Source organism: Phallusia mammillata, chromosome 5 (assembly GCF_965637545.1).
Source record: "Phallusia mammillata chromosome 5, kaPhaMamm4.hap1.1, whole genome shotgun sequence".
Lineage (NCBI taxonomy): Eukaryota > Metazoa > Chordata > Ascidiacea > Phlebobranchia > Ascidiidae > Phallusia > Phallusia mammillata.
The window spans coordinates 3,661,042-3,676,243 of NC_137256.1; the positions used below are offsets into that span (position 1 = coordinate 3,661,042).

A 15,202-nucleotide genomic window follows, 5' to 3' on the forward strand; every position below is an offset into this window, starting at 1 on the left:
TTTCTAAACCAGTGGGAAACCGTTTAGAGCTATACATTTGCAAAAATAAAAAATTTGACCAACAACACAAAAACCTTTGACCAAAACAACGTAACAAAAATATTTGGTACGACAGTTTTAGAAAAAATAACAAGTTTAATTATTGAGTGATTTGAATTGTTGTGTGCGTGCATTTTATATAAAGTCAACTATCTTGCAAAAATATATTTTTATTCACAATAATAATAGGCACCTTCAAGCGGCCATATTTTTTTCCTGACAAGAGTTTAAGTTACCATGGTTACAGGCTGTATTTCGAGACTTGTTGGTTTCTGTTTATGCTGAAGTGTTGCTGATTCCTGTGATATTCTTGTGAAAGTATAGAAAATGGAAGGTCCTGTAGAAAGTATTTACAATCTTATTCCAAGAGCAATCGAAAATCCCGAGCAACCACCTCGATATCATTCTAAATTTAAGCCAGTTGTGAAAAATGAGCTTAAACAAAACCGATCGCCCAACAAAACTATGGGACCTGCCAAAGTTGCTGTGCCTACACCAGGCGAGTTTCTTAAAAAAAGATCAAAAGAACCAAAATTACCAGAGAAGTCCACTTTTGAATATTCAGATGAAGTTGTTCGACGACCACCAGTCCCTCGACATGATGAGAAACCTCTACTTGGAATAAGAACAAACAAAAATTTTATTAATACAAATGCAGTGGAAAATATCATGTCTGTCACAAAAAAGCCATTACCAAAATATGTGGACACCAGAAATGGTGATAACAGTTTGCTTGACCCTTCAGGCCTGGTACCAAAGTATACAAAGAAAAATGACTATGGTGAAGTGCCTGATTACTTGAAGAAACGAAATGCTGAGGTCCGTAGAGCCCAAGAGGAATACAATGCCTATATTCAGGAAAGAATGAAGCAAGGAGCAATGAAACAATTGACAGGTATGGAAAGAGAGGAAATTATCGGTGGCCTGAAAAAGAATTGGGAAGAACTGCACCACCAGTACCAGGGACTATCTGTTGTCACTGATACTGCTCCAAAAAAGAATCGCAAGGAGCGCATGGAAGCCGAAATGAAGCAACTTGAAAGAGACATTGAACTTATTGAAAAGCATAGGGTGATATACATTGCAAATAATTAGTTTTTCACAGGAAGTATCATAGAGAGACCTTGATGAAAACTTTTTTCTTGTAGGTTTCTGTGTATGTGTTCAATTTGCTTCTGCAGATGATTTTTTGTTTTGTACAAAACCTTTAAATGATTTTTTAAGGGGTGTTGCATTGTGGGTTATGTGTTTGACTGACATGTGTATCTATCGAAAAATATACAGTGATTACCATTTTAGAATGAGATATTTGCTGTCAGTTTTTAATCTATGTTTTTTGTAGGTATAAAAATGAGACTACATATTCCATTGTATCAATATAAGAACATAATTGATCACATTTGAAACAAAAACAGCAGGGTAATCTGGTTAGTTTTACTCCTGAGCCACAGCAAGTTTTGTGTAATGTTCAGGACTTGTATCATATGTCCTTCATTCAGTGCTTTTAAACCGGGTGTATTGTACACCCCAGGGTGTACCACTTTGATGGGGTGTACTGGGGTGTGCTACCAGATACAAAATATAATATACCTATGACCATGTATCACAATGGGCAGGTTTCTGAACAGGCTGACTGGAGTGTACAATTCTTGTTGGCATTGTGCTTATCATGATTTCTGTTAGGACCACAGATTCAGTGTGTTACAGGGTTGAATTTTCACTGGGGAGTACAAATTTTGAGTAAACGTTAAAATGGTGTACAGTTTCAAAAAAGGTTGACAAGCAGTGCCTTAATTCAAGCAAACAATTTAATCTGTATAAAAAAAAAACTGAAAAATGCATTTCACAAGTATAAAGGCCATGAATGGTGGGCCTATTATAAACCAAATTTGTCATGTTGACCTTTTTATGCACCCAGTCATAAAATGAACTTTATTAAGGGAAACAGCTCAGAACATTTCTTTCATGGGATCAGCCGTGAAGCATCATACAGATTAGCGATCACGGCACATTCATATATGAATCACAGAACGTCATGCCTGCAGAAGACATAACGAACCAACCTTTTAAACCAAGGGTGCCCAACCTGTGGTACGCGTACCACTACGCGAAAGTTTTTCAGGTGGTACGCGAGTAGCTTCCATTTTTTCACAAAAACCTGGATTTACAACTTATATTTTGTTCGACCAATTTATAGACAGTAAACAAAAACAGAAACCTCATTAAATTTAGTTGTCGTGCTTTAGTGTTATTTTAGTAGGCCAATATTATTCTTCTAAATAAAATATGCTTCGATCGAATTAGTTGTTCTGCAAGAAGTGGTTCGCGTGGCAGTACAGAACATCCAAGTGGTACGAGATCGTAAAAAGGTTGGGAACCCCTGTTTCAAACCATAACATACGGCTAGAAAGGTCTGTCCGGAAGTCTGGTGTTTTAATTGGACGTCTGCAATGCTCTGCAGTAGAGTTAAAGCTCCAGCGCATGCAACGTTTTTCCACCATTTATGCCAGTGGTTCCCAACCGGGGTGCCGCGGCACCCTGGGGTGCCAATTGCAATGCTCAGGGGTGCCGCGAGATATTGATATTGCAATACTGCGGCCCATTATTTATTTTAACTTTAACACGTTAAGTGCGGAATTTATTTATTTCTAACCGAGTTTTAGTGTGTATTGAGTTTCGCATCTCGCATTTATTCCCGGCTTCTTATTTCATACGGTTATTTGAAATACAGAAACCTCAAAAAATTTATCCAGTTTTGCCAGGGTGCCGCAAACTATTTATCTCTTAGATAGGGTGCCGCAAGGTCAAAAAGGTAGGGAACCACTGATTTATGCCGTCCACCATGTTTGGCTTTTGTAACATACCAACGTTGCACAGTTTTTTCGGCATTTTATCTGAATTGTGCTGCTACTATTTCTTTTACCTAGCAAAATAAACTCTCAATATCAAACACTAAAAAGTAACATTTGACATTATTAAAGGACAAAACGGAGAATATTTGGAACTTTTTAGTTCCAGCAGTAATTTTAAACTTTTCGGTAGATGTCGCTAGCAATGCAAACAAGAGCATATATTTTAAATCGACAAGTCATGACCAGACTACAATGAGATGTCATATTGTAGACTTTGACGGCAAGAGGCTATGGTATTTTTACAATCTTATTAAAATTCAGATGGCGTGACTGTTAACTTGCAATGAAATAAATAGAAGTCTCTTTTATCGAGGAACGCTCCTTTAAAATGAGAGGAGTTTATTTCTAAACCACATTACATTCAACACGTCTCCCAAGTGTTAAAGCGGTATTTGCACAACAGACAATCTTTTTCACAACCTATTTTAAGTCCTGTCGGGAGTTGAACAAAATAACGTTCGGATCCCGTCCGAGAGACGTGGTTTAGTGAATCCTTGCCTAATCCAAAATGTTGAACGACTTTCCCATTGTACAAGTTTATTACATCGTATAATGACGGTACCGCCATTTAGGAAGGTTATGAAGAAGCCACCAATAGGAAAACAATATGACCGATAACTTCAAAACAAGTCTTGAAATAGCGGATGTCATCGTTACACAAACTTGGTGAACACCCCAACTAATACTTATACCAATGAGTACAAGACAAAACAATTCACATGTAAGTACAATGTGTGCAAGCATAGAAATTAATTAGTCACAAACGATTCTTTTTAACTACGTTTCTAAATTAAATATATGAACGGAATACCATTTCTTGACGATTTTTTCTACCTACGGATTAAGTTTGTAATTTTATCGTTATGTGCTAATGTGCTCTACATCTCAGAAATATATGTTTTTAGGCAAATACATTAATAGTTGGCCCACTGGAAGGTTTTATGGACTGTATGTAACATGTTGGTTGACTTTAAATTACGACAAAAATTACATTGTGAAGAAAATCGAAGGAACATTCCAAATATAGCATATCACTTAAAACAATTTAGTATTGAAGTGTACAGTAGTTGATAAGCAATACGTTTTTCGAGTTGAAAGCAATTGTACAAACTTAGTTTCAAATACCCGGCAGTAACTACAACATTGGTTCAGTCTGATCTAACATACTATGTGTGTAGCAAAGTAAACAAAAGGGAACATTAACCGTGGGATGTAAAATTTTATAATCTTGAATACTGTGAAGTTTTGTAGTACATTCCTGTACAGAAAACATACACACAAATAAATAAAATGCAGCTATAGTTAATAAATTGCAAAGTAACGACGCTGGTAAAAGCTGAAAAGTCGTATTTTGTTACCATGCACCAGGGCAGGATGGATACTGGACTTCGTTGGTTTATACCATAGCCACAGGTTTGCAAAAAAATAAATCTTCGAAAATAACCTTGCTGGTCGGCAAAGAATGAATATTGTCCATTTTGATGCATTAACACAACATTATTTCTGCTGCTGTGTGACCACAGATACTGCAAAGAGAAAAAAAGGAGGTAGCTGTGTGTGCAGGGTGAGTAAGGTGCATGCTCAATAATGCATGAGCAGCCGTGGAATGGTTCACCAACTGGCTATACAGCTGTAAGGCTAGGCATCACGACTTTACATAAATGTGTTGTCATTACATTTTACACCACATTTCAAAGACTAAATTTAATTCTTATTGGCATTTTTTAACTTACACTTTCACTTATTCAAATAGAAAATTGAAAATACATTACAAAAACTGTTTTGTTTTAGTTAGCACAATAGTTAATATCACAACACCAATGGTAGTACCTGCAGGCCACAATTATTTTGTAGAGAAGTAAACTGAAAAGGAAAGATAAAAAGGTAGTTTGCAAATCAAAAGCATTTGTATCAATTCATACAACAAATACTGCTCAAGAATAAGCACACAGTTATTGCAATACTGATCCAACACCAATAACAAACACCACCACTTGATGCAACATCAAAACGTTTCCACACGAACAAGATGCAAGTACACAGAAACAAGTCAGGCATGATCATTTGAACGGCTTATGTGTTTCGAGTCAAGTTGGTAGTGAAAAGCACAGGACTTACATTATCCGTTTAAATGCGGCAGAACAATGTCCTTTCAAAAGCGCCCGACCCCAATTTCGTAATTAAGGTCAATGCGCCACTGACCATCTGACGCACGATTAAAGGAAGGCAATCTCCTTGGGGCTTGACCATGCCCTGCTTAATCAATAATGAGAGAGGAAAATCGGCCGGCGGTCACTTTACGACTGGTAACATCTGCTCACAACTTACTTGGCAGCAATAAACATCTGACCGACCACGTCGCTACACCAGCGGGCAAACGAGCCCAGGCCACAAATTTGTTTGTGTACTGCAATAACGATAGTCACGCGCCCAGCACAGCAGTTATGCCCATATGGTATAACACGTATTTTCATTGCTGGATGTCATTTGTGTTTGGTGACATTCGCATCGTTCAAAACGAACCGAGAGGCCTGGAAAGCAAGCCTGGATCGATAAGTATCGAGTAATGCTGCGCAAAATCGCCGTGGACGCCACATTCAGCAGAGGGTTTGGGACGGCATGAACTACGGAGAAACGGGCGCCGAAAATCAATATCACGGAAAATTCGGGGCTTCAGGGAGACCACGCACATCAACAGCCGGTCGCAATTAGCCGCACATAAAAGAGAAACAGAACTGCTATACCCAAGAGCATACATACCGATAGGCATAGATTGATTTGCTAACAAACGCGCAGATTACTTTTGGTAACTTTAACCGTAAGAATGCCGTCAAGAGCCTTTTATCGCCAAAAGCAATACATTTTCAAGTGTACGTTTCACAGCTTTAAGCAACATGCAACCACAGATGAAAACAATTTGCATGTGAAAAGTAAGTAAGGTCTGTTGAAGGATAAGTGTGGCCCAGGTTTTCCTTTTGGTGAACAAATGTTAGAGTATTGAACATACTCACCGACAATAATAATGATAATAACTAATATGATGATGATCAAAATGGCCCACATCTGAAAAAACAACGACCAGTTACAAACAACAAGAAAACGAGTTAACATGCATGCACTTTTGGACAAATATACACCCAACATACGACATAAAAACTTCCAAAATATGTACTTACTTATCACTATTATTACAATTATAAGAATAACTACAGACAGCATAATAATCATCTGCAAAAAGAAAAATAAACATAAGGATTGCTGCACAACAGGATTTAAGTTTGTAGACAAAGAATTTTTTTCCACAGTGACTGTGTTTTTGTGTGTACATAGCGTGAAACCACCCTTAGATCAACACTTTGTCCTTTTCCAGATAACATTCAGGATATGCCATCACTTACCTTGCAGTTTTTCCACCAATACTTTCGCTTAAGTTTGGCGGCCTGTGTTTCAAATTGGGAAGCACCTTGTTGCAGTGCATCAGCTCTGTCGTCCAGCTCTGAGAGTTTTTGATCTCTTTCCAGTACTTTATCGACATTTGTTCTCATAATACCAACAACCTAAAGGCACAGTAAATTGAAAGTGAAATGGTTAGCTCAGCAACACTTGCAAGAAACTATAGGGCACAGGTACTACTAAACAGACAAAATTTTGACATGAGTTCTTACATCGTCAACTTGAGCTTGGGTTTGTTGTAACTTCTTTGAAGCAGCAGCACCTCCACCTGGGGCAGCTGGACCACCTCCATAGTTAGCTGTTCCTCCGTATGACCTAAAACAATTGATTTATGATATCAGTGTACAGGAAGTTGGTTAATAATGTACACCAGTTTATAATTTAGAAGTCACTGTACACAAACTGTTAAATAATTTGTTTAAAGCTGATTTGATTGTTTTGATAAAATTACAACTTCTGGAAGATCACGGAATAAATTGTTTTTACAGCTGCCTGAATTTTTGAACGTTAGTAAATTGTAACTTACAAAACAAATACATGTTCATTTTTAATTGCTGTTGAGGCCTTGCCCCAATAATTGCAACATAGAATTTAATTTTAGAGCTGAAATGTATAACTGCTCTTAAGAAAATCTCATTATATATCTTGTATGCCGATATCTTAGTTGTGAATTCATGCTTCAGTGCAGTTGTAAACAAACCTGACTGGGAAAGAATTTGCTAAACTGAAATAGTGTAAGTGGTATGGTTTTCCCCAGCGAAGTTTTTTTCAAGTTAGATTTGCCAAATATACAGTTATCAAGAGAATGCTAAGCAAACCTAGTCCACCATGCAATTTTGACAAGCTAAAACATAAGGTAAAAAAAGAAATTCCAGTAGTATAAGACATTCAGTAGGAAATAAATGTCGTGGATTTACAGTGTACATATCAACATCATATTTTGATGTTTAGCTAGTCATGGGTCAGTTTATTTAAATAAAAAGTTGTATGACCAGATGCAAACAAATTGCAGCTACAAACCTAAAAGACAACTAACAGTACTGCAAATTTCAAAAAAAAATGTACTTGTCATAAAGAAAACAGTCCAAAAAGCCATTAAAACATAAATGGAGATAAATAATAAAGGAATCTACAAATGTGTACATGCAAACTGAAATATTGAATGAAATAATCAGCTGGTAAACCACTGTAACCTTTGAATTGCATTGAATTTAGATTGCAAAGGTATGTATTGTAATCATAAGGTCAAAGCACAAATTAGCATTGTTCTTGTTTTTGTTTGCTGGTGATTTTATCAGCACAACACAGTTTTTTTGGATATTGCCCTCCATGAGACAAATCAGGTTTCAATTAATATGCGTTGGGTGAATTATGCAATGTTATCATGGTTATCAGCAAATTTTATCCACACGTTACACACTACAAAGTGTCTGGATAAGATTTACTTGTTACCACCCAGCTTTAAAGAACACACTAAATCATTCAGGGAACATAATTCCTCAATTTACCTTGGGTCTGGCACAGGCTCATATCCTGACATTTTGCTGCGGTGCAGAATTCACTAACTGTGGGATGCAATAGCTGGATGACACAAGTTTTAAAGTGAATGACTAGAACACTTGGGACCATCACCATGTAAAATGATTTGTTAAACTTGGTGAAACAATAGGTTTAATGTGGACACAGACTACAAAATGCCAGCACTCGTTCACAGCATATACCGAGCACACAATGTGATGGCAAATTGATTTATTGATCCACCAAATTTTACTTGGATTTTGTTCCTAATTCAGCAAGAAATATGAAACCAAGTATGCAACAATTATAGGACTAGTATAGTTTATTTTGTCACTAAATACATCTGACTTAAAATGAGACAGACAAACAGACATACTTACATTTTTTTCAAAACAAGTAGAAAATAGTTGTGCAAAAGTTTTTGTTGGGTCAATTTATCAAGAAGAAAACAGTTAAAGTGTTGTTTCCTGTTCTGATATATGTACAAAGTACCTATTTCCTGCAAAAACAAATGTAAACTGATATTTTGATTGGACTTCATGGGTTTAAGTCTATTTTAAAAGATTAAAGGCGTTTTACTGGAATATTGCTTAGTCGATTTTGACTCCTTTGCCAAACTAAGGACAATTTTAAAGACTTTCCACCATTCATTTTAATTTACACAATGCTTAATTCCTTTCTTTGATTTCTCCGGAAATTTTCAATATAGACTGACAGTCTGACAATGTCAATATAACTCTCAACTTAATAAACTGCTCTTTATGACTCTTTGTTATAACTCTTTAACATTATTACAAAACAAATATTTTAAAATGTGCTTAATAAAAAAACTAAGGGCAACTTATCAAACGTTAAACAAAAAGACTCGAAATTGACAAATAAATTGGAAATGCTTATTTAACTTATCTGTGAATAAACAACACCAATAAAACACACAAAATACTTCTCAACAAAACATCAGTTAACCATGCAATCACACGCAAGAAAACTAAACCTTCTCCTGCCAACATAACTGCTGGTAAACGCCTTGTAAAAACCCCAAGCACATCGACAAACATTTTTCGTTTGCCTCGTTCCGCTTTGTTAAACTGGGACTGAGAAACAACTCAAGCGCGACAAAGGCGTCATGTGACAATATTGTGTGACGCCACAAAAGTGACAAATAAAATGGTCGCAAAATCTAATTGCTACAGGTTATAATTTTAAAAATTGAACGTTGGTCGCAATAAGTATTGGATTGTGGTGTGGAAATATGCCGAAAGTCGAAATTTAACCTCGAGCAATGTTTTTTTTGTAGGAGTTAAAATGAATTTTATTGAATTTTTATCGTCAAACACCACCAAAAATCTAATTCTAGAAGATAAAATATATGTCCTTAAAAGGCTCTTAATATTTCCCTACTGACCTTCCCAAAATTGAATAGCTACGCCTAGTTTTATACCTTGACTTTTGTGCAGCGCCTAAATATTTGGTACGTTTTATTAGGCAGTTGTGGTCAGTGGCGTAGACCGCAAAAACACATTTTCAGCTAGTTGGTTTGAAATATCGTCAAAATATACAGGTTGAATTATTATTAGGCCCCCTTTGCCTCCCAGGCTATACCATCAAGTGTGACCATTTGATATTCTATACCCGTTTGACCTTAGTATTTTGTCGTGTGAAAACCAGGGGTAAATTTACAATTGCTTTCACTGCTTCGACACTGCCAATAAAAAATAATTTGTAACAGTCCATAAACATTGTGGATATTATCACGTGGATATTATAATAATTATCACGTTCATTTTGTTTAAAATCCGGTCGCAAGGTCTAATCTAAGCCATAGGCTACTGTCAAAATAATGCATTTGAATTTGCAAACTCCTTGCTGTCATCCACGATCTTTTTACCAAAACATGTACAAAATTTATTACGGCGTAAAAACTATTACCAATGAATTTTGCAATTTTGCAAAAAAAGATCAAAAGCGTTATGCACACGACACAAGATAATGTTTTGAGACAGCCATAACGCCAACCGTTTTACAAGCCCAATTGCCACGGCACGTTGTTGAATCCTATAAATTTGTTTACATGCTACTTCCATCGCATTCTCTGGAAATAGACAGGATTTTGAATTGCCATTGTTTTGGTGGTATGGATGTCGGTTGCACAATACGGCGCGGGATCATTAAAAAAAAAACGTATCAAGATACCAACATTTGCAAAAAGTTGTACAATTGTTTTGGTATACAATTCATGACATTAGCCAACCCAATAGTAAAAAAAACGTTACATATTTTTCATAAACATGTACACGTTTGCGGATTGCGACATCATAGATCCTGGACCCAAAACAATACAATACATAGTTCAAATGATTTATCATGCGCAAACGTTTCGTTGAGACTTATTTAAAAGCTGTTTATGCTTGTATTGTGTACGGCCATCATGGCCATAAGGAAAGTTTCTGTAAGGTTGGCTTTTAATTTTATTTTCGTCCTCTTAAACATTTTCATTTTTGGCCGTTTTTGAAAACCAAAGTGACGACACATACAAATCGTTATATAGTCAATATAGGTTTATTACAATAAAAGGTCGAAAGTCTTTGCAACAACCTCTTTGGTGCTTAGAAAGTCACTGTTATATTTATAGAAAATAGCAAAGTCCTAAACATCCTGTATTTAGGAAGTCCCGCAAATCACTTACGCCCCCTGGTTATACAATCTTTATGTTCTAATAAATCGCTTGGCACTAACCAAAGCGAACAACGACAGTCCCACGCAAAAACTAATAACAGCAACAGTTGAGAATTGTGCTTCAAAAGGCACTGTTGCTACTGCTTGTTGGTTCTTTAGTAGCAGAGCCTTCTGTTTTGCTACCTAGAGGACCCAATAGTCTTGGACCTTTGTCGGAAGCTCCTGTTACGTATTGGTTCACCCGGGAGTCATCCTGTCTTCTTCCGCTTGACGGGTTGATGTCCAATTGATTCCTGCGCCTGTTTTTTGTTCCGGTGCGACAACATCCGCAGAAGATATTGCGTATTGCCTTGCGCATCTCCGGAAAACGCCAGAAATAGATCCACGGGTTGATCATTGAATTGAGCAGTGACGTGGTGAGCAGGACCTTTGCCGCTTGTACGTAACGCTTGTCGGTTTCGGCAAACGTAACGATAAACAACAAACCGAGAGGCACGGTGCTAACAAGCAAAAGAGCCAGAATAATGATCAAGGTGCGCAATAGTCGCATATCCCTTCTACGGCTTCTTTTCAGGAAAGCGGCTTTGTTCCCATGCATTGCACCACTCCGATTGGACAGGTTGCCTTCCTGGCTGTAACGACTTTCACGATTGCGAGAACGCGCATTTTTACTTAACAGACGACTGACAAAGACACGCTTTTTCCACGAGGGCTGTCTTGTTTTGCGTCCCGCATCACAGGTGGTGCTTTGATTTCCATCGTTAGTCGACACATCTGAAGGCGACAGCAGAGACTTTGGCCCGGAAACTTGGTAATCTACACAACATTGTAATGCATGTCGGTTTCGCTTGTATCCTGGTTTGCTTTAATGAAAACAGACTTCTGTATAGTCGTTAACATCTAACCATGGCTTTAACATGACGAACTTTGTAAAACAAAATGGGACAGACATGTGACACAGTGACAAGAAATGGTTTAAGCATGACAAGAAATGGTTTAAAAGTGACAAGAAATGGTTTAAAAGTGACAAGAAATGGTTTGAAAGTGACAAGAAATGGTTTAAAAGTGACAAGAAATGGTTTGAAAGTGACAAGAAATGGTTTGAAAGTGACAAGAAATGGTGTAACAGTGACAAGATATAGTCCCTTGTTTTGTTAAGTAACAAAAGAAGGTGAGTGTTGGTGCAAAATTTTGTGGTTGTTTTAGCATTGTCTGTAACGTAAAAATCTGCCTTTCTTACGAGTCCCAGTTTCCCACGCAAGGTAATCAAACCAAGGCGGTTAAAATTTATCATGCATGTTGTTGTGAGAATACTTTCACAAGAAATAAACTCTTTTTTAGACGTATGCTTAAGCTTTTGCTTTGAAGGTGATAAATAGTTTCAAACATATACTCAGCTTGGACTGGGAGTTATAATAAAAAAATCAAGAAGTTTGAGATACGCCGATCAACGAATTTATTAAAGAAAACTCGTAAAACTGACGTTTAACTTCTAAATTACCTGCAGAGTTATAGGCAGCGTCGGAGTTTCTGGACAAGTAGGTTGAGGAAGCTGGCTTCAGTTTATGACTTGACAGACTGACGTAGTAATATATTTTTGCATAGAGAACGCAAGGAATTATTGGAATAAAGATCAAAGTCATACCAAGGTAGAGCATGGATCCCTTCGAAAAAGGTGGGTTGACCTGTAAACAGTTAGGTAAAATAAGTTTGCAATTCGTATAGCTTGAACAATACAACAGTTTACTTAAAAAGGGAATACAGTATCAGTAAACAGTTTGTCAGAGTTTATAGCAATGGCCTGTCCGTTAGAATGGTATTTCCATCAAGACATTACGAATAATAATAAAATGGATAGGGAATAAACCGTTTTATTCTAAAATATACTTGACGCGTTTGCAGCAATACAAAATAAAATCATGGACTGTTTTAAAGTTGCATAATCAACCGAAGATAACAATTAACAGGCGGTTTAGGATGCTGGTTTATTTGAACATAAAGTAGCGTTCTACGGGACCCCAATACGCTTGACAAATCAGCCGACTTAAATAACGCCTTTAATAACCAACCTGTGAGCAGTATTCGATTGGTGAGCACACCATGAAAAAAACTCCCGATGAGCTGTTGGACTGAGCTACACAGGAGCATGCATCTAGGCAGTTCCAGCCAGCGGCCACCGGCACCACGAACGTGACTATGGGTACCAGCCAAGTTAAGGCAATTCCAACTTTGACGAGCCTGCAATCAACAAAAGGTGGCGGTCAGAACGTTTTCCTGTATACGCGTGCTTTAAGCCTTGAGATTGGCAGATCCCGAAATGGAAATTGATTTGAGCTGGGAAGCCAACGTTCCCCCAGCGAGCTATGATCACCTGGCAATTGAAAGCGGGTGTCGAGGAAAAAAATAATTATGGCCACTTTCCAGGGCCCGCTTTTGTAGCGAAACGCCGTGGGAAGCCGGGACTGAAAACCGCAAGAAGAGTGACTTACCGCGGGAGGTTTTAAAGTCCCAGTCAGCGTGCCTACTACTGTGAATGATTCATATTCAATTTATTAACCTTTTGATGTCAGGCTATGCCCTGAGCTAGTCGGATAAAAGCTTTCGCGGTGAATTTTATGGCAACTCCCACAGGAAGGTCGAAACTGCACGAATCGGCGCCGCGCCAATTGAAGTGGACTTAAGGCTGGTCTAGCCCCTAACTTCATGCGATGTCGCGCAGCACGATTCTTTAATTACTGCGAAACGTAACCATGTCCCTGCGCATAAAATACCAAATTGGAAACCCTCCATTAAAGATTAAACAACCGCATAATCCTCCAGACAGCAAGAAAACAATATCCGACATAACAACAGCTTCCTCAATTGCTTGTACACCAACACAAAATTACCTTTTCCGTTTCTTATTTCCCCATTTCTCGCAATGACGACTTCGCGATGCACCTCCCTCGCCTCGCGCTCCCTTGGTGACGTAACAATAGCGATCAACCGCAATGACAAGTTGGCTAAATATGGAGGACCAAACTGTCGTTGTCCAAATGCTTTTTTGTACAAGTTCGGCTTCGGGTGTTCGAAACGGCAAAACGACCTGGGGTAAAATGTTGATTGGCTAATTCAGTCAAAACTGCGTTTTAAAGACATACGCCTTTGGCTGCATATGGTTGCAAGCAATTTCTATTGGCAGTAAGTAGTGGTTGTTTTGCAAATAGGCTTTATTTACACCATTGTCTTATCGTGGGAACGGCTGGCACGCCAGAAGCTAGATCATTGGGTTAGGCAAATAAAACAAGTTGCACGCGGACGTAATTTGTTAACTCCAAACAAGCGGCGTAAGGACGATAAGTTTTTAGGCATGCTCACACAGTCTAAAGATTTGAAACAGAGCAATATATTTACCAACAACAACACATAAGTGTACTTACTTTTTGCAACCCGAATATCCACAGAAGCAACATGCCAGCCATCATATCAGCCACAGCAAGGTTACATATGCAGTAAAATGTCGCTTTGTGAAGCTTTCTACCACCCCAAAGTATAACAGCAATCACAATCAAGTTAGTTAGGCCTATTCCGGTGCCAGTCATAGAGGCAAAAACCTCAAAGTAACCAGGACCTTCCGTGTCTTGTTGACAAGGCGCCAATTCGAATCCAGCTAAAACAGGCAAATTACTTGTTCCAGCGGTTGCCGATTCTGTGGATAAAACGCACAAACGTTAATATCAAGCCTATTTTACATATACGTTTGCGGTCAAACGCGTGCCTAAAACAGGCCACCAATAGCCGCTCCATATATTTCTTGATTTGCGTCGACCCATAACGGGAAGACGAATCTTGACCGAGGGCTAATGTATGTTACGGTTACAGAGTAATAGCCCTTCTTACCTGTCTGGGAAATGTTGGCCACAATTCTTTCTTGTTGAATTAAAGACATTTTGACCGTTTGATGTTGAAAATTGTTAATAAATCACAACAAATCAATCCTTTATTGAAAAGTCACAACTAATGAATCCTTTTCTTTACCTATAATACAAACTGCGGAACACTTTACCTGGAAAACATGTTTAATATTAAGCACAACATAATAATATACTGCTTCTTTATAAACAGCAGTGTTTACTACCTTACCATGTTTTTCTGTCTTCGCCTGCAACAACAGCAACCTGTTATTCATGACTGGCATGAATACGCAACGGTAGTTTTTTTCTGACATAACGCGAGCCTTCTTCGTGCATTCCTATTAGCAGAACAACAACCACAACATGCGCGGAAATAACAGCTCGCCCACATTTTATCACACGAGGCACACTGATGCTGCCACTGCTTTCTGCCTTTGGAACTGGTTGCTCTGCCGACGCAATTGACAGCCTTGTCTAAACATTTGGACTGCGCACCGTCAAATCTTTGGCGCGAAAGAACTCCCATGTATGCCGAAGTGTATACGTCCGACACGCGAAGACTTAACGCCCTCCATCCGCTGGCATTAAAAAAAGTAAACTGCTTTACTCTGACTTTACAAAGACTGCTGACCCAATGCACTGGCATTCTTGCAACACCTCTATCGAACTGAATCGTAGCCAACGTACCTTGTTTCGGTAACAATTCAAAAA

At 38.1% G+C, this 15,202-nt stretch overlaps 3 protein-coding genes across 14 annotated transcripts; 1 reads left to right on the forward strand and 2 right to left on the reverse strand.

Annotated features, from left to right (window-relative positions):
* The first annotated feature begins 106 nt into the window (after window positions 1-106).
* On the forward strand, window positions 107-1,340 carry LOC145228887 (enkurin-like). The gene has a single exon (XM_080094101.1). The coding sequence runs from the start codon at window positions 367-369 to the stop codon at window positions 1,132-1,134; it is 768 nt and encodes a 255-aa protein (XP_079950227.1). The 5' UTR covers window positions 107-366; the 3' UTR covers window positions 1,135-1,340.
* A 2,131-nt stretch (window positions 1,341-3,471) lies between these two features.
* LOC145229407 (vesicle-associated membrane protein 3-like) lies at window positions 3,472-8,478 on the reverse strand. 11 transcript variants are annotated; one of them, XM_080094740.1, is made up of 7 exons: window positions 8,303-8,478; window positions 6,617-6,719; window positions 6,350-6,508; window positions 6,128-6,179; window positions 5,963-6,014; window positions 4,782-4,814; window positions 3,472-4,477 (listed from the first exon to the last, which is right to left on the reverse strand). In XM_080094740.1, exons 1-7 carry the CDS (start codon window positions 8,461-8,463, stop codon window positions 4,438-4,440), a joined length of 600 nt encoding a protein of 199 aa, XP_079950866.1. In that variant the 5' UTR covers window positions 8,464-8,478; the 3' UTR covers window positions 3,472-4,437. The 11 variants fall into 11 exon arrangements, with proteins under 11 accessions (XP_079950866.1, XP_079950871.1, XP_079950870.1 ...); XM_080094745.1 differs by lacking the exon at window positions 6,128-6,179; XM_080094744.1 differs by lacking the exon at window positions 5,963-6,014.
* A 1,325-nt stretch (window positions 8,479-9,803) lies between these two features.
* LOC145230048 (uncharacterized) lies at window positions 9,804-14,989 on the reverse strand. Of its 2 annotated transcripts, none has more exons than XM_080095413.1 (7): window positions 14,721-14,989; window positions 14,478-14,643; window positions 14,018-14,286; window positions 13,487-13,683; window positions 12,668-12,836; window positions 12,100-12,283; window positions 9,804-11,414 (listed from the first exon to the last, which is right to left on the reverse strand). In XM_080095413.1, the coding sequence occupies exons 2-7, from the start codon at window positions 14,524-14,526 to the stop codon at window positions 10,720-10,722; spliced, it is 1,563 nt and encodes a 520-aa protein (XP_079951539.1). In that variant the 5' UTR covers window positions 14,527-14,643; window positions 14,721-14,989; the 3' UTR covers window positions 9,804-10,719. The 2 variants fall into 2 exon arrangements, with proteins under 2 accessions (XP_079951539.1, XP_079951537.1); XM_080095411.1 differs by having other exon boundaries at window positions 14,716-14,989.
* Between the last annotated feature and the right edge of the window lie 213 nt (window positions 14,990-15,202).